At 42.4% G+C, this 21,270-nt stretch overlaps 1 protein-coding gene and 1 long non-coding RNA gene across 17 annotated transcripts in view; one reads left to right on the forward strand and one right to left on the reverse strand.

Moving 5' to 3' along the window:
- The window catches only part of UEVLD (UEV and lactate/malate dehyrogenase domains), a 51,512-nt gene extending 46,174 nt beyond the window's left edge, over window positions 1–5,338 (reverse strand). For 4 of the 5 annotated variants that reach the window (XR_006193361.1, XR_006193360.1, XM_042903900.1 and 1 more), the window contains exon 1: window positions 5,216–5,338. Coding sequence is in view for 3 of the 5 variants with exons in the window: in XM_042903900.1 (XP_042759834.1) it covers window positions 5,216–5,263 (48 nt within the window). In the remaining 2 variants the exon portion in view is untranslated. Of the gene's footprint in view, window positions 1–4,494; window positions 4,724–5,215 lie in introns of all 5 variants that reach the window. The other variant, XM_042903901.1, reaches the window with a different exon arrangement.
- A 23-nt stretch (window positions 5,339–5,361) lies between these two features.
- LOC122199140 lies at window positions 5,362–21,213 on the forward strand. Of its 12 annotated transcripts, none has more exons than XR_006193366.1 (6): window positions 5,362–5,584; window positions 7,390–7,546; window positions 14,895–15,113; window positions 15,521–15,613; window positions 17,385–17,422; window positions 18,069–18,180. It is a non-coding gene; the product is annotated as an uncharacterized LOC122199140 (long non-coding RNA). The 12 variants fall into 12 exon arrangements; XR_006193373.1 differs by lacking the exon at window positions 7,390–7,546 and adding an exon at window positions 20,889–21,213 and having other exon boundaries at window positions 5,370–5,584; window positions 18,069–18,166; XR_006193374.1 differs by lacking the exon at window positions 7,390–7,546 and adding an exon at window positions 20,900–21,213 and having other exon boundaries at window positions 5,370–5,584; window positions 18,069–18,166.
- Window positions 21,214–21,270: the final 57 nt, after the last annotated feature.

Consider the following 21,270-nt stretch of genomic DNA (forward strand, 5'->3'; position numbering starts at 1 on the left):
AAAGTGGTACAGCCGTTTTGGAAAAGTTTGGCAGTCCTTCAAAAGATTTAAGCATAGAGCTACCGTAGGACCAGCAATTCCACTAAGGTACAGAACCAAGAAAAGTGGAAACATATGTCCACACAAAAACATGTGCACTATTGTTCAAAGAAGCATTACTTCTAATAGCCAACAAGTGAAAACATGCTAAATCTCCATCAACTGATGAATGGATAAATAAAATGTAATATATCCATAAAATGGAATATTCAGCCATAAAAAGAATAAAAGAATTGATACATACTACAACATGGATGAACCTTGAAAACGTTATGTTAAGTGAAAGAAAGCAGACACAAAAGGCCACATATTATATGATTTGTATATGGAATATCCAGAACAGGCAAATCCATGAAGCAGAAAGTAGATTAGTGGGAGCCTCTCTGAGCCTTAAGTTTTTCATTTGCAAAAGATATATAGCTCCACTGCCTACCAACTGCAACAGGTATGTATGAGGACCTTATGATTAACATATGTAAAAGTAAGATATTAAACAAAAATGTATACAATAGTAAGTACAGACAGGAAGTGATGAATCCACATAAAGCATATCTAAGTTAGAGAAAGGCCTCCAACAACAGCTGTCTACAATTTGCATTAGAGTCTAGAAGAGTCTAGAAAATGAGAGGGAAGGGGGAGGATCATTTTAAGATGGGAAGGAATTTGGCAGAAGAGAAAGCCCATCGTTATTAACAACTTGAGGGCAGGAATCACCTCTTACTCATCTTTGTACCTCCCCACAGCACTTAGCACAGGGTATGCCTCTGATAAATACAGGCTGGATGGATGGGAGTTAGCAAAGAGGTAGATTTATATGAGAATGATCCACAGGACTGGGCATCAAAACTAAGAAGTGAGGGGCACCTGGGTAGCTCCGTAGGTTAACCGCCAACTTCTGCTCAGGTCATGATCTCGCGGTTCGTGGGTTCAAGCCCCGTGTCAGGCTCTGTGCTGACATCTCAGAGCCTGGAGCCTGCTTCGGATTCTGTGTCTCCCTCTCTCTCCGCTCCTTCCCCACTTGTGCTCTCTCTCTCTCAAAAATAAACAAACATTTAAAAAAATTAAAAAAAAAAACCTAAGAAGTGATCAGTATTTTTTTTTTAATTTTTTAATGTTTATTTATTTATTTTGAGAGACAGAGACAGAGCATGAGAAGGGGAGGAGCAGAGAGAGAGACACAGAATCCGAAACAGGCTCCAGGCTCCGAGCTGTCAGCACAGAACCCGACATGGGGCTCAAACTCACAAACCGTGAGATCACGACCTGAGCCGAAGCCAGACGCTCAGCTGACTGAGCCACCCAGGCGCCCCAGAAGTGATCAGTATTAATTACAGCAGGGTGAAATGAGTTCCAGATTCAGGGTCCCTGACTCAGCATAAACAAAAGTGAATGAAATCATCCCACCAATGTACAGAAGGCTGCACTGCTGTCAGCTGAAATATTCATTATGAATGAAAACAATTTTGTTTTGTTTCCTACTTAAAATTATAAGCTGTTTTCTAGATCTTTAATGTCCCATGAGAATGTAATTATTAATGGCTGTGTAGGATATATACCATAATTGATTTAATTGCAAAACTGTTATAAAAGTTTGTCAAAAGAGGGCAAAAACACTCTTCCTTAGGGACTGAATACCCAAATGTCACTAGTATAGTCAAATATGTGATTTGCCTTAAAAAAAGTTTTTTTTAATGTTTATTTTTGAGAGAGAGAGAGAGAGAGAGAGAGAGAGAGGAACAGAGAAAGAGACACAGAATCTAAAGCAGGCTCCAGGCTCTGAGCTGTCAGCACAGAGCCCGCCTGACACGGGGCTCAAACTCACAAACCGGGGGTTCGTGACCTGAGCTGAAGTTGGACACTTAACCGACTGAGCCACCCAGTCGCCCCTGATTTGCCTTTTTGACACCTAAAAGGACAGACCTATTTTGTTTGTCCTAAAAAAATTTTTTCACATCATTTTCACTACATATGAAACAGAATATCTTATTATAATATTAAGGCACACATTCCATTACTGTTCCTATTAACACCTAAGAGAAGTCTGCCTAACATTCTCTAAGGAAATGTGCCTCAGACAATCCCATGTGCTTAAAGGGTGGAGGCATGCCACTAAGGAGGAAAATTGGCCTGTGAGATTCGAAAGCTAAAATAATTATACTGTCATAAAAGTCAGTGACACTGAAAAATTGAGAAGTTACGAAAATTTTAGCTTTATCTACTACAGTATTTTTATTTCGTACACTTATATTTATGAAAAGTACGTAAGAGTATTCTTATATGACCTATGTTCAAATGTAGGACACATTGAGGAATACTTCGTGGCATCATGTCATTAAAAAAATGTTAACAGGAGGCGCCTGGGTGGCTCAGTTGGTTAAGCCTCCAACTCTATTTCAGCTCAGGTCATGATCTCATGCTTCATGGGTTTGAGCCCCACGTCTGGCTCTGCATTGACAGTGTGGAGCCTGCTTGCGATTCTCTTTCTCCCTTTTTCTCTGCTCCTCCTGTTAGCTCTCTCTCCCAAAATTAAAAACAAAAACATTAAAAAAAATTGTTAACAGGAAGGTATCTTACAGATCAAGTCCAACTTACTGTTCTACGAGTGAGCAGAGCAAATCTAGGTTAAGTTACATGTCCAAGGTAACCCAACGAGGGATGTGGGAAATAGGAATTAGGGAACGAGATAATCTTTCTAAACTTAATATCTAAAACAAATTAAAGGATATATACACATGTATATATATATACACATACACACATACACAAACATATACACTAATTTTGAAGACTGAACAGCATGCCCCAACTCACTCACATGTGATTTAGAATAGTAACATCTAACAAAACTTTCTGCTATGACGGAAAAGATCTATGTGTGATAGGTCTAATATAGTAGCCACCAGCCACATGTGGCTAACTGACAAAATGTGGCTGGTGTGACTGAGAAACTCAATTTTTAATTTTAGCTAGTTTTGACAAATAGCCACTTGTGGCTCCTGGATACCATACTGGACAGCACAGACCTCTCCAACACCATTACATCTGTCTAAGTACTCCTCTCAACCACTCAACTGCCTCCCCTGAATTGTATATTCACTTTCCTCTGCTTTTGTCCTCTGGTTTTATCACGCATGTGCGTGCATCCCTAAACAACACATTATTTAGTATTCATATTTATTGTTAAGTTTTTAATTTTAATTTTGTTGGCTTTATCAAAACATAATTTTGCATATACCCTCCAATTTTTTTTCACTCAACATCATGTCTCTAAGATTCATTTGCATTGTTGCCATATTGTAGCTCAGTCATTTTCATTGCCACGTAGTAGTGTTTTCCATTGTGTGGATATACAATAAATTATCCTTCCTTCTGTTAATGTACGTTTGGGTTGTTTCTGTAGTTATGAATAATTATGCAGGTATCTGTTGCTTCATACACTATGAATTCTCTATGGTAGCCACCTAGAGGTAGAGGGGATATAAAACCCACATAATCAAATTAACAAGACCCAATTGTTCTTCAAAATGGTTAAATAACCATTTAACCACCAGCAGTGTGGCTGAGGCAAGTGCAACCTCCAAATCATCTAAATTATCTTAATTTATGCTAATCTAATGAGGGAAAAATTATGAAGTTCTTTTTCTACTCTCAACTTTAACAGTTCTTCCCACTGAACAATAAATACATCATGCTCCCCTCCTTAAAAAACTTGATAGAGTGGTTCTCTGAAGAGGAGACACAAAGGGTGTAATCTAAGCATGATGATACTTCTCTTCCTACAAGATGATACATCTGCACCTGTCACAGTAGATAAAATCATTCAAGTCAATTAAATAAACATTTCTACTCATGAGGCTTCACAACCCTGCACAGATGTACAAACTGCCCCAACTAAGTCAAATCCAACAAAATGGCATACATGTATGGTTTCTGCACGGGGAAGTTTTAAGGAAGCATTAAGAATCACTTAACCAGAAAGCTGGATACGAGAAAGAATGAAATCTTGCCATTTGCAGCAATGTGGATGGAACTGAAGGGGTATTATGCTAAGTGAAATAAGTCAGAGAAAGATACCATGTGTTTTACTCAAATGTGGATCTTGAGAAACTTAACAGAAGACTGTGGGTGAAGGCAAGGGGGAAAAATAGTTACAGAGAGGGAGGGAGGCAAACCATAAGAGACCCTTGAATACAGAGAACAAACTAAGCGTTTATGGAGGGGCGGGGGAGAGGGGAAAGTGGGTGGGTGATGGGCATTGAGGAGGAGGAGGGCACTTGTTGGGAAGAGCACAGGGTGTTGTATGGAAGCCAATTTGACAACAAATTATATTAAAGAAAGAAAGAAAGAAAGAGAGAAAGAAAAAGAAAGCAAGCAAGAAAGCTGGTGAAAAGGGGGTTGCCTCAGAATATACATTGGTGGGAAGCCAAAGAAACTGGACCAAGAGCCTGGACTAACCTGGAAACTGGAGCTAGTCATGCCCTAGAAACGTAGGTTAGACTTCTGGGTCAGGCCTCCCGCTCAACCCTTCAAACATTAAGAGGATCTCTTCTGGGCCTTCAAGCCCTGTCTCCATTCCTATATCTACTCAAGTCTTTCATTCAATGCACAGTTATTTAGAAGCCCCTGCTCCGCCAGGCACAGTGCTAGGGAAGGGCAACAGCACCCTCTCTGCCGTCAGAGTTCACTGCATGAGTAAATAAATAATTGTAAATAAGTAATTATTCCACAATGTGATAATCCATACTTCTGAAGGCAAGCGGAGCGAAGGGCGTGATTCCATCTTGCAGGGAGTGACATCTGAGCTGAGTCTCAGAAGGGAAGATTGCAAAGCAAAAAAAAAAAGGGGGGGGCAGGCCATTTCAACATAGAGAAAGGCGTGGTTAAAGGCACTGGCGAGCGCTGGGAGCTAAGTCGCCGAAACGCTGGTGGCGTGAGAACTCACACCGCGTGGAGGGCAGGGGTTTCGGAGTCGTGGGCGGAGCCACAGCCCCGACCCGAGGGATGCAGGGCTCCCGAGGGAGAAGCCCGCGGCCTCCCAGGGACCACTCCCCAGAGCCGGCTTCTGGCCAGCCCGCCTCCGCTCCAATCGCCGCCACTAGTCTGGGAACCCCCACGAGGAGATAGCTCAGCCCCGACACCCCGGACCCTCAGACCCGGTCCGGCGGGCTGCCTGCACCTTGCCCAGGAGCCGCCTGAGACTCTCGCAGTCGAACTCCATCTCCATCCACGTCCCGGACCCAGGTTGCGCGACCCAGCCCGTGAACCTCCTTCCGTGCCGGTTCCCGGACGGAGGCCGGCGTGGTCCAAGCCTCCCAGAGCTGTCCAAGGCCACGCCCCTTCCCAGGCTCGAAAGTCCGCCCGCGTCCAACGCCCAGGCTCAGCGGCCGCTCCGCCCGGGAGTCGAACCAGCGCCCCAGCGTGGACCCTGAGCGCCGTCGGAAAGGCGTTAGCGCCCAGGGGGTCACAACCCAGCTTGCTGGAAGGAAACTTGGGGACATCTGTAAGGAGAGGAATAGGAAGGACCCGAGGAGAAGCAGTAAAGGAGGTAGAAGCAACTCGCGCTGTTTTGGAGGAGAGTTTCTAGAAGGGTGTGTTAAATTCAGCAGAGTATTGAGAAAGATCAAGACCAAAAATTGTAGTTAGATTTAGGAAGGAAGAGGTAACGGAACTTCAAAAGCAAAATTTCAGGGAGCTAGAAAGGGAAAATGGAGTCAGGAGGAGCCTTGTCGAAAAACTGGAAGATGTGAAGGTTGGTGCAGCATGAGGGGAGGAGTTGCCTTTTTTTTTTTTTTTTTTTTTTTAAGGTGGGGCGCCATAACTGTTGGGAGAGAGAGAGGAAAAAGCTAGGTCAGAAAGAGTTTGAGAACAAGAGAGGGGGTGTATACAGAGAGAAGGTGAAGAGATGCAATTTGTTGGCTTTGTCTGGTGTCCTTGGTTTGTGAATTACTTTCCTGCATTATCCCTGTCTTGAGCCACTGAGCTTAAAAAGTCTCAGAAGATAGGTACTGAAACTGTCAGAAGGGTGTGTAAGCAGGAGGGTGACTGTATTTACAGGAAGAACCAAAGGCTGGAATGCTGTGACTCAATTAGGAATATAAAGTAGAGGCTGGGCAGTGTATTTATTCATTCACCAAACTTTTGCTCAGCATTGACAACTTGCTAGATATTTTTCTGGGTCCTAGGATACAGCAGTGAATAAAATAGACAAAAATATCACCTGTCCTAAGGCTGTCATTCTTTTATTAGGAGGAGAGCAAAACTACATATAATAAGTAAATTAGATCGTATGCTGGAAGGTAATCAAGTGTTGTGGGGAAAGGCAGGGTAAGGAGATCAGAGTAGTCTCCTTGAGAGGTGAGAGAGTAGGTGTTCTATATTAGAGGGCATTCAGTTCAAAGCAAAGTCCTAAGGCAGGCTTCAGTTCAAAACAGCAAGGGGGCCAGTGTGGCTGGAGTAGAATGAAGTAAGAGGTGAGGAAACGGTAGTAGGCTAAGTCAGAGAAATAAGGGGGAAGCCACAGATGGTTTAGGGAAGTGATTCTTACAGTGTGGCCCCCAGACTCAGCCTCAGCATCACCTGGAACTTGCTAGAAAGATTCTAAGACCCCATCCCCAGACTTAGAGAATCAGAAACTCTAGGGGGAAGGGGGATTCAAGCAATTATTTTTGACAAACCTGGGTGATTCTAATGCATGGTGAAGTCTGAGAACCACTTTGGTGCCTTTGTAGACATTTGTGACTCTGTCTTGTCACTGCCCTCCAGCCAGAGCCCATCGAACACACCCACACTTAAACAGGTTGGGCTGATTATTCCTTGCAGTGAGGGCGCAGACGCTATGGAAAACCATCGGGACTGTTCAGTAAGGCTGTGTTAGAGGGACCTATCATAGGATTGGGGCTTCGGGTGACTTGGGAGAGGGTTTAATGAAGTGACCCTTCACTTTGGATTGGGTGCTATCAAAGCAGAGACAATTCTATGATTGGATATCTCAGAATATCCATCCATCTTAAATATAAGATGGGCAAATTGGAGCAAGCCTAAAGCAGTAATTGGTAAAGAAGTAGCAGTTACTCATTAGCAGACAGAAGAGGATGTTTGGTATTACATGGGCCGCACAATGACCTTGATTTGTCTCTGCTTAGACAGAATTATGAAGTGGTCTTATTTTGTCTCATTTTATCCTGGTCTGAGTGACCCTCTCTGATGTTTGTGTTCTGTGAGATTGTTTCATCTATCAGGAGAATAACAACATAGCTGTGAGTGCCAGGTCAGCTTCTAGTAACACTGAGAGCTTTCGTAGATGAGTCAGACCAGTTCCCAGATGTCAGGGGCTGGTTTTTTCTTTCTTAGGCTCTTACCCTGAGAGAAAAAGGAAGCCACTGGAGGATTTTGAACAGAGAAGTGATGTGATCTAAGTTTTAAAAGAATAGGTCTGACTGCTGCATTGTGAAGAGACTGTATGTGGGGCAAGAGAGGAAGCCAGGAGACCGTAGGAGGTGAGAAAAAGGTAAGAAGATGGAAAGATAAGAGGCCTGTAAGAGCAGTTCAGGCAGATCTAACAAACCTCGGAAACAATAGGACTTCCAGGGCCTCTCGGATCTAACAGATCTTGTCAGAAATCCATTAATCAAGGATTAGAAGTGAGGTTTGAGCAACGTTCTTCTTTTTATAAAGGAACCTTTTATGGAAGACACCTTCCATCCAAACAGCTAATTCTCTTCTGGTTTAGTCACTATGAATGACTTATAGACACTGTGAGCACTTTATGCCAGTGTGTGTGTGTGTGTGTGTGTGTGTGTGTGTGAAGCCATCATTTCCTGTGTGGAAGGTACATTGCTAAGAGTTTTATGTGCTTTATCAAAGTCAATCTTCACAAAGCTCTATGACCTAGATAGAATCATCTCATTTCTACCAGTGAGGAAACTGAGGTTTAGTGTTCTGTTACCTATTTCCTTGTTTCTGAGATCCTGTTGAGTAAGAGATGTATTGACAATGTTTTAGGAGAGAAAAGATTACAAAATTAAATATAAATACCCATTTTAACACTTATACCTATTTGAAAAGAGCTAAAATGTGAAAAAGAATGCCCCTTAAAAGAGAGGATATATGGTATAATTGGCTCCATTTTACAGTCAGGGAAACCAAGACTCGGGTTAAATTATTGCAGAAGGTGGTGTCAGAGATCATGTCCCTAATCTGTGCATTTTGCTGCTTCTCTGTGTGTGAAATTGTGATGAAATTTTGTGATTAGTAATCTCTAGCGAGCTAGAATTCTGTACCTATTGGTACTCAGTCATAAGAGGAAGATTGGGTAGTGCAAACATTGGCTGACTTCTGATAGGACCCCCCCCTCACACCCAGAAATTGTCACTGTTAGGTCCTGTGACCTAACCAGGCTGAAACTCAACTTTTCCCCAAGCACATCGTATCTTCCTTGCTTTGTGCCTTAGTGCCTGCCTGGGATATTTTATCATACCCAACTAATTCTGTCTCCTCCCCGCTTCCTATCCCCAAAGACTGTAAGATCCTGGCAGATAGCTGTCAAATCTCACTTATCTCTGTATTCCCAGTGCCTGGTATGCCTGAACGTATGCATATCTTCAGTCTTCTAATATTTGGTAAGTTTGCTGAATGAATGAAAGTGTAGGGTGACCACAGCCATAGGGAGAAGATGTTATAGTGAACTAGTTCTCAGCCTTATTTGAGTTTCAGCCTTAAAAAAAAAATCTGTTGAAAGATACAGACTTGTCCCAGAAAAATGTGAATGCCAACATAAGCAGTCCATTTTGTGCTCAATTTCAGGAATGTTATGGATGCACTGAAGCCCATCCCTGGACACTAGTTTAAGGAAATGTAGTTGGTGGGAGCATAATTTGCCACAAACTTTGGGCAAAGTAATGTGACCTACCTTTGACTCTATAACTTGATGTTTGGAAATTTGTCTTAGAGGGAAAAAAGTACACAAGATGCACATACAAAAATGTTAATTATATTAAAAGGGTAAAAAAGACCCCCAAACTAAGAAATGGGAAAAGTATATATTCTGCATCTTTGTTTGCAGCTTGAGAAAAATCACAAGAAGGGCTTGTTTAAAATTAGATTTTTTTTCTTGGTGCTCTGCTTCAGATCTCTATTTATAATCCTTTGCTTTCATAGTTATTAGTCCTATCAGACATACTGTTCAGGGATGAAACCCTGGTATTGCAAATACCAGACACATGTATCCTTATCATTTACTTCAGTTTCCCCCCTTTTTAAAATTGTGATACATACACATAACAGATGATTTACTATCTTAACCATTTTAAAGTATACAGTTCAATGGTATTAAATACATTCATCATGTTGCCCGGCCATGACTCCTGTACATGTCCATAATACTTTTTATCTTCTAGAACTGAAACTCCATATCCATTAAATAACATCTTCGTATTCTTCCCTCCCCTCAGCCCCTGGAAAGACCATTCTATTTTCTGTCTCTGTGATTTTGACTTCTCTAAGTACCTCACTAATGGAATAGAATAAACAGCCTAGAAAAAAAATCCTTGCCTATGTGGTCAAATGATTTTTGACAAGAGTGCCAAGACAGTTCAATGGGGGAAAGGACGGTCTTTTCAACAAATGGTGCTGGGAAAACTGGATAGCCATGTACAAGAATGAATTGGACCCTTATTTGGGGCACCTGAGGGACTCAGTCAGTTAAGTGTCCAAGTCTTGATTTCGGCTCAGGTCATGATCTCACAGTCATGAGATTGAGCCCTGCATCAGGCTCTGTGCTGAGCATGGAACTTGCTTGGGATTCTCTCTCTTTCTCTCAAAGTAAACAAACCTTAAAAAAAAAAAAAAAAGAATGAATTGGACCCTTATCTCACACCGTATACAAAAATGAACTCAAAATGGATCAAAGACATAAGTGTAACACCTAAAACAATGAAACTCTTAGAAGAAAACATAGGGAAAAAAACTTAATGACTTTGGATTTGGCAGTGAGTTCTTGGTTATGACACCAAAGGCAGAGGCAACAAAAGAAAAAAATAGGCAACTTGGACCTCATGAAAAATTTGTAAAACGGGTGCATCAAAAGCCAGTATCCTTTACTTAGACGCATGGAGTTTTTGTTGTTCTTTGACCTACAGCGTAATGTTGTATCTTGGGCGATCCTTCCACAGGCATCCTCCATCTTTTATGGCCCTGTTTTCATGACCTTAAGAAAAGAAGTTGTCATATTTCTTTCCTAAACTAGTTCCTTTCTTGTAAGGATTTTATATATCCTCTCTGTTTTCATACTCTATCTGACCTGGAACACCCTTTTTGTTATCTTCTTGCTGCCTTACTGGTTAACAAGTAAAAAAAACCCGCAGTGCTCAAAAGAAATTGTCAAAGGAGTTTTGTTTGGCAATCCCAGCATTGTTTACGGTGGTAAAAAATTGGAGAAAACCTAGATGTACATTGTGTCAGTTATGAATTTATCACCCGTCAGCTCCAAGTTCACCATTCGCTGCTTGCTCTTCTCTAGTGGAGCTGGACCTTGTAAATATTTGTTCCTTGCTCGTGGGCATGATGCTAAGTTTTATCAGTAGAGGGCCTTGGGGAGATACTGTAGGAGGAAGAAACTTCTCTTCCTGGTTCCAGTGTGCTTTTGTCCTTGTGCTGTGTGGCTACCAGTGGCACATGGGGGGTATCCAGTGGTGCTCACCCCTGTTGAGTTTCAGTGGCCTCTCTGTGGGCTGTTTTCCGTTGAGTTTCAGTGGTACCCCTGCCACTAAAACAGTTTGCCATCGAGGTCCACCACCAGCACCCCACAGGGTGGCTTCCTGGTGTATTCTCCTGGCAGACCCAGAGGATAGATTCTCAGCAGGGATCCACAAACCTCCCAGAACCCCCTCTGGAGACTCCCGGCAAATTCCACCAGCATCTAGGGTCGTTCTCTAATTGTTAGGTCTGGCCTGCAGTTGACTGGATTTCTCTACCACCCAGTTAGTCCTGGCCACCACATATTCAACAAGTTTTGGGTCTCCGCCCTGGAGGTGAGGGACTCTTCCAAGTTTGTTTCTTTCTTGGGTGCTTTGCCTCAGCCCTAGACGTGGTGGCTGCTCCTTAGATACACTATTTCTGTATTATGTGAAGCTTTCTACCTTTTCCTTAGTTAATAATTCTCTTTATTAAGCTTTCTCTGTGGAAATTGCTGTGTAGTTTCTGTCTCTTGACCGATCTATTCATCGTTAGGAGAAAGAGGAAGTAAGTGTGGAGTATTAGGTAAGAATTAAAAAAGGAGGGGCGCCTGGGTGGCTCAGTCGGTTGAACGTCCGACTTCAGCTCAGGTCACGATCTCGCGATCTCGCGGTCCGTGAGTTTGAGCCCCGCGTCGGGCTCTGGGCTGATGGCTCAGAGCCTGGAGCCTGCTTCCGATTTTGTGTCTCCCTCTCTCTCTGCTCCTCCCCCATTCATGCTCTGTCTCTCTCTCTATCTCAAAAATAAATAAACGTTAAAAAAATTTTTTTAAAAAGGATAAGTTAGATTTCTGCCTCAGCCTAGAAAGGACCAACTGCTACGGGAGTTGCCTTCTCTCCATAAACAAGTAGAAAACTGCACAAAACCTATGAAACAATTGTTTTCAGATCTTGCATAAGAAGCAGCAGCATGTGAACTTTGAAAGACAAGAAATAAAGGAGATGGGCCTTAAAATTGCCCCTGCCTACTGCCTGGAAGCAGTTTTCAGACTGCAGCATGGTGGGGTCACCAAAACCGAGACTAGTCTTGCTGAGTTGTAAAGAAAGATAGCAGGGTACACAGGAGGCCAGAGTGCCAGGAATTTGCAGGATGGAGTCCTGAGAAGGAGTTCCACAGAGAGAGAACTCTGGAGATCTCCGTAGGGGTCCTTGTGAGTCTTTGGCTGAGTTGGTGCATAGATGGGCTCAAACTCCATGAGGTAGGATAAGAACGGCCCAGAAACAGCAGGCCAAGCACTTCTGGGAGCTCCCAAAGGTGCTAGGAGTTGTGGAAAATTCCACAGCATCAGAGAACGCTCAGTGGACATTAGAGGGGCGGTAGCTCATTAGTGGGGATAATTACCCCCAGAGCAAAAGCTGCCTTTTGTCCACCATAACGAAGCTTAAAACAAGCCCCAGAAGAATCAAACTGATCCCAAGCATCCCAGAAGTAAGTCCCACACTACTGAAAGGAATGTAACGAAGTCCAGCACATAGCCCTGTAAAATTCACCATGTTGAACATGCAACCAAAAGTTGTCAGGCATTCAAAGAAGCAGGAAAGTATCATCCATAACGAAAGGAGAAAAACCAACCATCGAAACAACCCCAGAAATGACAGAGATGATAGATTTGCAGATGGAGTCCCTAAAATGTTTATTATCAATCTTATAAAAATGCTCAAGGATGCAAAGGGAAACGTGAGCATGATGTGGAGAAAAATGGAAGAACTTTTATTGAAAATTTTTTTTTAACATTTATTTATTTTTGAGAGACAGAGACAGAGCACGAGAGGGAGAGAGGCAGAGAGAGAGACACACACACACAGAATCTGAAGCAGGCTCCAGGCTGAGCTGTCAACACAGAGCCCAATGGGGGGCTCAAACCCACGAACCGCAAGATCATGACCTGAGCCGAAGCTGGATCCTCAACCGACTGAGGCACCCGGGTGCCCCAACAAAAGAACTTTTAAAAAGACACAAATTGAACTTGAAGAGATGAAAATTACAACCTCAGGTGAAAAATGCATCACATGGGATTCACAGAAGATTAAGACACTATAGGGGAAAAATGAGTGAACTTGAAAAAGACAGCAATGGAAACTATCCAAAAATGAAACACAAGGAGAAACAAAGACTCAAAAATGAACAGAGTACCAGCAAGCCGTGGGACATGTTTGTCCTGGTTACTGGTCTCCTAGACGTGTACGGGAGGTCATGGAGAAAGGGAGGCAGAAAAAGTATTTGAAGAAGTATTAGCCGAATATTTTTCCAATTTGATGAAGACCATTCAACCCACAGTTCCAAGAAGCTCATCGAACCCCAGATAGAAGAAACTTGCGGAAAATTACATAGTCACATCAAAGTAAAATTGCTGACAACTGGTGATAAAGGCTTTTTAACAGGCACTTACCATGTGATTCAAATTCCCCCCCCTGAGTATTTACCTTACGGACGCTTATGTTCACACAGAAAAAACTTCGCAAGTATTTATAACATCTCTATGCATAATAACCCCAAACTGGAAGCAACCCAAATATTCTTTGACAGGTAAATTGATGAATCGCTATGTCCAGGTAATGGAACATATGTTCATTCAATACAACAGGACAAACTACTGTACAACATGGATGAAGCTCCAAAGCATTATGTTCAGTGAAAGAAGCCAGTGGATGAGCTTATAATTCTCTTTACATGAAGTTCTGGAAAATGCAAAAGCAGATCAATGGTTTCTAGGGGGCAGGGAGGTCAGGGGAAGGAGACTGATTGCAAAGGGGTACAGGGAACTTGTGGAGATGATTGAAATGTTTTCTCTCTTGATTGTGGTGGTAGTTACAAGATTGACACATTTTTCAAAACTCATCAACTACACACTAGAAAGGAATGCATGTTATCATATGTGATTTACACCTCAATAAAGCTTATTATTTAAAAAAAAGGATGTGTTTAGATTTTTTTTTTGTTTTTATCCATTGACTCAAGAGCCTGTCCATGATGTATTATTGTGAACAGGAGAAAAGCAAGTTGTGCGGTAGCATAGGTAGTTTGATCACCTTTGATAAAGCAACGCTGAACAAAACCCCTCTATATCCCTCTACGTGTGTACTGATGTTTGCAAGCTGATGGAAGATTCTTTGCCAGAAGGGTACACACCAGGCTTGGTTACATGATGGGGATGGGAATTGAGGGGGAAAAATGGGGAGGTTGTTAAATTTTTCTTATATGTCTTTTGGGTGGTTCCATGTTTTACAATGAGCACCTGTTATTTTCATATTTTAAAAAAGTATTGAAAATAAAGAGGATATCAAAATAATAAATAGAGAGGTGTGTCTGTAGGAAGAATTCTGGTGGAGAGAAGGGTCCATTGTGACAGTACAGGGAGGTCAAAGGGATGAAGATGAGGTCATTAGACTGGGACAAAAAGATCTTTTGTAACTGCTGAGAGCATCTAAGTAGTGGTGAGCGGGCCAGAAGTCATAATGTGATATATGGAGGAAAGTTGGAGATTGGGAAGAAAGGCTGTGAGTGTGGGCCATTGTTTAAAAAGTTTGGTCATAAAGGGAAATTAAAAAAACAGGTTAGGAAGGAACCACAGCATCAGTTGCAGGTTTTTGTGAGGGAAGGACAAGGATACTTGTGGCTTCTTGAAGGCCAAGAAAAGGGAACCAGCAGAGAGTTATTGACCAAAGGTATTGAAGAATGGTATAAAATGCTGGTGACAGAGCCCTTGAGATGATGAGGGCTTTGCACGGACAGAAAGAAGAGATGTCTCACTTCCCTAGAATTCAGTTTATTCCCTTCACAGCTGTCCTAGACCTAGGAACACACCCTACCGAATCCCTGTCTATAGTCTAAGGAGCCCAGCTTCCTAACAGATAGCTGGGCCCTGATTCCTGGCTTTCACATGGGGCATCAGCTGTGTGACCTAGTGCCAGTCACTTAGGCTCTCTACACTTCAGTCTTCTGATTAGTAAAATGGACTTGGTAATAATACCTACTTCCTGTTGTTGCTGTGAGGGAATACATACAAAAAGTTTAGTTTGCTACTCAACCACTGGTCTGGGGGCAATATCTCTGACATGTTATGAGTCTGGGCCATGTGACCAATGATGTCACAATGCCCTACTAGACTTCATCTTCTCCATTAGGGCGTTGCGGATCCTTTGGAGCCACGGACTGGAACTGCCATGCAAGACCTCTACCAACTGAGGGTTTCATGAGCGCACTCCCTTGCCAAGATCTTGGTGAATAGTCTTTCACTGTGCAATTGTGTCTTAGACATTGTTTTACTTGTTATCATGATTGTGCTTGGCTGGATGCTTTTTGTTGGACTTGCGTGTTACATGGGCACATTTCCAGAGTTCACGGTAAGTAATGACCCTGCCTGTGAATCCCTGGTAGTAGTCAGTCCTGGCTCTGACTCCACCTCCCAGCCAGGGTTTCTGACCAAATGGGAAAGACAGTTGAGGCCTCATCACTAATTAGAGGTCAGGGTGCAGTGGGAACAAAGTTGGCTTCCCAGGCTACCTCTCAACTCACCGGGATTATCTTTAAGTTCCACCCACCCCTTGGGTACATAACATTACTTATTTTAAATTTATAAGGGGTTTGCTGGAGAAAGTGGATTTCAGGCAAAGTAGATCAATGGTCGCCGGCTAGAAAGGAAAGGTGGGCATTGGTGGGACCTCCAACAGTCACAGTCACAGACAGAGGCAATTACCTGCTAGGCCAACAAGTAGAACCGCTTCTGCCTTTAAATTTCTTTCTGACTCAGCCTCCAACTCTGAAGTGGAAAGAGAAGTGGCCTGTTCAGGAGAGCAAGACACGACTGAGGAGCCTGGCTTTGGATGAAGAACCACAACTATGAGTGAGTGGTCAGGTCTGCTGGACTCAATTCCTCCCTTTCCAGAGAACATGGCAACCCCTTGAAATCTCAGTAGGAAGTTTATATTCCCCTGGGAAACAATAAACTGTAGAAAGGGAAGTGGGTTGAGATATGTGGTGGGGAAAGAGAATTCAGTGAGCACTGCTTTGGACAGCAGGCCAAGGCTCAAAGATTTGTTAAGCACATCTTACTGGTATTCTTTCCAAAGACTATTCCTGTCTATTAACTTATTTTCTCACAAACTCTGTAATGAGTTGGACCAGCGTTTTTAGCACCCCTTTTGGCAGATCCCAAGACAGGTTCAAGTTCTAACTTTGCAACTCACTAGCTACGTGACCTTGGGAAAGTCTAATCTCTCTAAACCTCAGTTTCTTCATCTGTATAACGGAGATATCTCTGTATCTTACTGTTTTTGTGAGGCTTGCATCTGGGAATTCATGTAAAGCATTTGATGCAAAGCATTTACTAAATGCCAACTTAATAACTAAGCAAAATAATGAACGGGTCCACAAAGATTTAGTGGTGACAGTAACCTCAACTATTTACCCAAGGCCATACAAATCAACTCCTTTGAGAAGCTGGGATGCAAGCATAGTTCTCTGGACTTAACAGCCTCTTGCACTCGTTCCACTAGACCAGCCTGCCTTTAGGAGACAGGAATAGCAGTATCCTTTTCACAACCGTCTCCTGGCTTTCTTCCCTCCCACTCCCTTTCACTCAGATCTGGTTTTTCAAAGGTGTTCCCACTGTTAAAGAAACTTTACTCTGAGAGTCTTAGTAATGAACTGGTAACAGGAGCAGATTTTCTGGGAAGCTACTCTGGAAAGCAGTGGTATCAAGTCCTAACCCCAGGTACACTGAGAGCAGGGCATGAGGGTTTGTTTTTTTCCATCGGCCCCAGAATTTCCATGCAAGTGTTGACCCAGCTCGGTCAGATCATTGTTGGGGTGGGGACATAGATGGAGGCCCTGGGCACTTGCTTAGCTGAGGCACTGCCACCCTGATCCTGACCAAGCCACTGGAAATGTTCTGTGCCTCAGGTTCTCCAGCTTTGAAATGAGCAGGACAGCCTAATGCCCTTTCTTCCTTTTCCAGGGAAGGGAACCCTACACGATGAGGGTTTAATTGTGACATTTCACGAAATGTGAGATTTTCGTTTGTTTGTTTTTTTGCAAATAGCCTAACGATAGTCTATAGAGTAATTGCTCGTAGCATACCTAGCCAATCCTCCCAATTAATCCAGGGTATTTTCTGTTTTGTTTTGTTTGCATGGCACTGCTTTTTGCATCTGATTGCATGAAAGCAACAGTTAATATTTTGACAGGTGATGAGTCAATAGAGTTCTGATGCCAGCTAGATCCTGACCGTGTAGAGTCACCAGAGAACAGGGCCCTTCTTTTAAGGGTTCTTTGGCCCCAACACACCAGGCATCCTGGCCAGTTGTCCCATAGTTACTCACTCTGACGGGTCCCTCCAAGGTCACAGGAGCTGATGTCACAATTGGTGTCTGAGCTCTGCCCCCTAAAATGGCCATGGCCAGCCATTTCAGTTCACACTAGACCACGAAGCCCCTCAGCCAGAGCTATCATGCTGGGCGATCCGCCATCCGGTCTGGAATGAAGACAGCCCAGCTCCCAGGACTCAAGGAATAGAGCACCACACCTTTCAGAACCACCTGTTTTCCCCAGCACATCCAACCAGTGAGCAAGAAGCCCCACAATGATTGTTGTTTTATGGTTGCTTCTCATTGCAGGAACCATGTGGAAAGGATATAAGTATCCCCCAGGAGGGGTAAGTGTGCTTTCAACTTTGTTCTCTATTCCTCCTTTGAAATGTATTCCCCCAGATCCATGAGCTGAGCATCAAAATCCAACTTTAGAAACAAATCGTCTTTTTTTGATTAAGAAAGTGGTGGTAGCTTACCTGCCTCTATTGTTGCTCGCTGAGAGTTCCCTCTGTCTTTCACGTCTTTCTTTTATACATATTTTCCTAAGAGTCTTTACTCTTGCATTTTTCAGTTTTATATAACCTGGAGGTAGAGAGGTAAAGACTCGGGCAATGCTGTCTGACATGGGTGACCTAGTCTTGTGCTCAGGGGCCATTTTGAGTGCTGGGGTCTTCAGTCCCATTTCTTAAATCAGCCCAGACCAGCAACCCACCCCTTAACTCTCCTTCATCAAGTAAAGGGTGGTCTATAAAATGGTTCTGGTGCTAGAAATCTTCTCTCTTCCTGTTAGACCTTGGATATGTGTCCTTTCTCTGCCTCTTGTCCCCTCCCACATGGCTAAGCCCCTCTGGCAGTTGAGGTCAGAGACATTAAGAGACAGAATTGGACAGAACCACTTCCGCCTGTCTTTGGCAAGGAAGGCAATTACCTCAGCCGCACACTCTGACAAACACTAGAGAAGGCCCACCTGACATACTTTTGTCCCCCCAGACCCCGGTGGAAATAAGCAAAGATGATCCTGGTGAAGTCATGCAGCTCTGAAGCTCACCTGGCCTGCTGTAGAGTTCCTGTTGTTGGTTTCGCATAAAGTAATTGCACATTATTTTGTCACATTTTATGTAAAAAGTTACCGTACTTTTTAAGATGAAGAGCTGATATTCTGTTAGCTCAAAACAGGGAGATGGGGGAGGGTAGTTGCGTTTTAGACGAACGTGATTGGGTGCCTCTGTTTCAGTCTCTAAGACTGACATTAAGACTAAAATACCTAGTTCAGTTTGCCCCCTATTCTGAATCCTTAGGGATAGAAATTCTCTAAAGCTCCTTTGACCTAGTTCCCGGCTGTAGTCTTCCTCCTGAATCCAGGGTCCAGGGTCGAAAAAACGTTCAGAAAAGGCTAGAGATTGCAGCAACTTTAAGCCTATCTTTTGGGGATACTCCTCTGTGGCCTTTTCACAGCTGTTACCAACAACCTTCTGTGGCCTTTTCACAGCTGTTACCAACAACCTTCTGTGGCCTTTTCACAGCTGTTATCAAGAACCGAAGGCTTACACTGTGTGGGGGAAGGGATGTCATTTTAATATGAGGTGCTAGATACTAAATTAAACATTACTTTAATTCTTATGATAAGCTTCTGAGCTGGGCACTAGCCTCATTGAACAAAATGTTACAAATGAAGTTGAGAGACTCAAGTATCTTACCAGCTGCACAGCTCTGGGTTGGAGTCAAGATCAAGATCCAGGCCTTCTCCTTGGCATGCTTTTATGTGCCAAGGAAAAGAGCCAAACAAGAGACTGGAATATCCAAGATCTTCGCTATCTCTTGGCTCAAGTGCCCCCTTCATTTGCATAGCCAAGAAGGTGCCTGATGATTCTTTTAGCAGTAACCACTGCTAATACAGGGCAGCATGCATAGAAACAAAAGCTAAGTGCTCAGTCCTCAATATGATGCAGTTTGAGTTTGAGACCAAATATGGAAACTTAAGTATAAGACCCATGCAATTAATCTAGGTGTTTCAGCCCTAGGATATTCTTCATAAGCCCTCTCTAGGGGTGGTTTGGAATTTTCTGACCTTAATGGGGTTGGGGGAGGGGGGAAGAACCCAACAAGAACAAGTACTTCTAAAATAAACTGTATGGAATTTTTCCCATTCTGTGGCTACTTGGGGATGACTGATAGTTCCATCATTCAGAAGTGCATCCTTACCACCAAAGTAGATCTTTTCGGTTATGTAGATAACATTTTGTTGGGACTATTTAGCACACATTTGCTAAACTATTTTTAAGTGGCCCTTTGCACTGAATGGATTTTTTTTTTTTTTTATGGAAAGAAAAGTGAATTCAAAATCCATTAGCAACACTGTAATCCTGAATCTAGGATACTATCTCTTATAAGGCTTCTTATATGACCTAGACTCAACACATCCCATTGAGCTAAGTGCCTACATTTTCTGGCTTCATGGCTATACCAGCTTGCCTCCTGAATATCCCAAAGGACTCATCTTGTCAGTTATTTCAAGCTCTGTTATTACAGGGGATCAGAACCTGTGTTCGTTTTCTTGACAAGAGGAACTATACACCCAGTTCTTCTTCCCTCTGGTTCCCTGAATATACCTCCAAACAGTTCTCCGGCCTTCAGAGTAGCTCTCTTAAGCTGGTGGGGTGCGGGGAGATGGGTCAGTTGTGGGGGTTGAGCAGAGGTCAATGCGTCAGAGGGAATGAACAGGTGTGTGTGTGTGTGTGTGTGTGTGTGTGTGTGTGTGTGTAAGGAAGCACACCCCATGTCAAGTCTGATGAGTCTACTGGGGTTTCTAGCTGGAAAAATGTTCAGGGTGATGAAAGAAGGAATATCTGAGTTTTGGTAAATAAATGCCAACCAGTGAAAATATCAATAAAATATTTTTAATGCCTACAATTTCTTTTATACATAAATTGCAAAACTTTCACCTGTATATGCAAAAGTAGATTCTCTTGCAGGTCAACAGCACCAGAAAACAAGCTAAACTATGTAAATGTTTTTTTTTTTTTTTAAAACTTGATTTGTCCATTATGTAAAAGACATGATGGATTTAATAACTTCAAAGAAATCTATATCCCACTCTTAATCATACACTAAACACCTGAATATTTATTTTATCACATCCACTCACAAAATAAATAGTAGTCTAATATATTCAGCACATTGAAAATAAACCAACCAGTTTCTCTTCATATATTTATTCTCTTTCCAAACATGTTTTGGTCTCCTGCTATATCTCAGAAATGTACTAATAGCTGCTTTTAAGTTACAAAATACAAAACAGTAATTTCTTGGAGAAAATCTTGGGGTAACATTAAAAAAATGATATTTCGAGTTCCCATAGACTTTCTTTTTTGTTAACAGTCTTTGAACCTTCTCATGGCACACATGTAAGGCTGTCTGTGACATGTGGTACCCTGGCCTCCAAATGGACGTAATTGCATTTATAGTTTAGAGAAAATACAAAGACAAGTTTTTGAAAGTAGCCTTAAAAGAAGAGTGCCCCTTGCTTTGATATAGCAATATCAAAAGCAAGTGGGACTGTGCAATCAGAGCCATATGAGTTTTATGAAAACTACTTTCTTTTCACATCATCTGTTAGAGAATGCCACACCCATGATCATGTAACATTACAGTCGTGAAATAACATTACTACATTCGTGAATTAACATTACCCAATAAAAGGCACATCTTCAGATATTGAATTAATAAAATCTGAAAATCAAAACAGTCGAGGATACATTAAAAACCAAGCACTTAATTTGTAAACCTTTATAAAATAACAGCTTATTCCAGTTTCTTCAAAGGTTTGTGAGCTTTTTCTAAGAGCCGTCAGGAATTGCAGAACAGAACGGAAGACAGGATTTGGAAACAAGGCCAAGATTAATTTAAAAGACTTTCTCAGGACTTTCTTTTTAAATGAGCTACAGAAGTGCCCTTTTATAATGTTGATGCCGAGGAATAATATAATCAACATCTGTAGAAGAAATGCACTCAAAAGTGGTAGATGCCTAAGGACACGACCTGACTCTTCCTGTGAAGTTCTAGAACTTTTATCTAGCACAGTGGTGCCTTTCTGTACAAATAACTGCACGTCGAATAAAGTGCTAGTAAACGTTAAGCCACCAGAAATCTTTCAGCTATGATAAGCACTTGATTGTAATAGATTTTCAAAGAG

Source organism: Panthera leo, chromosome D1 (assembly GCF_018350215.1).
Source record: "Panthera leo isolate Ple1 chromosome D1, P.leo_Ple1_pat1.1, whole genome shotgun sequence".
Lineage (NCBI taxonomy): Eukaryota > Metazoa > Chordata > Mammalia > Carnivora > Felidae > Panthera > Panthera leo.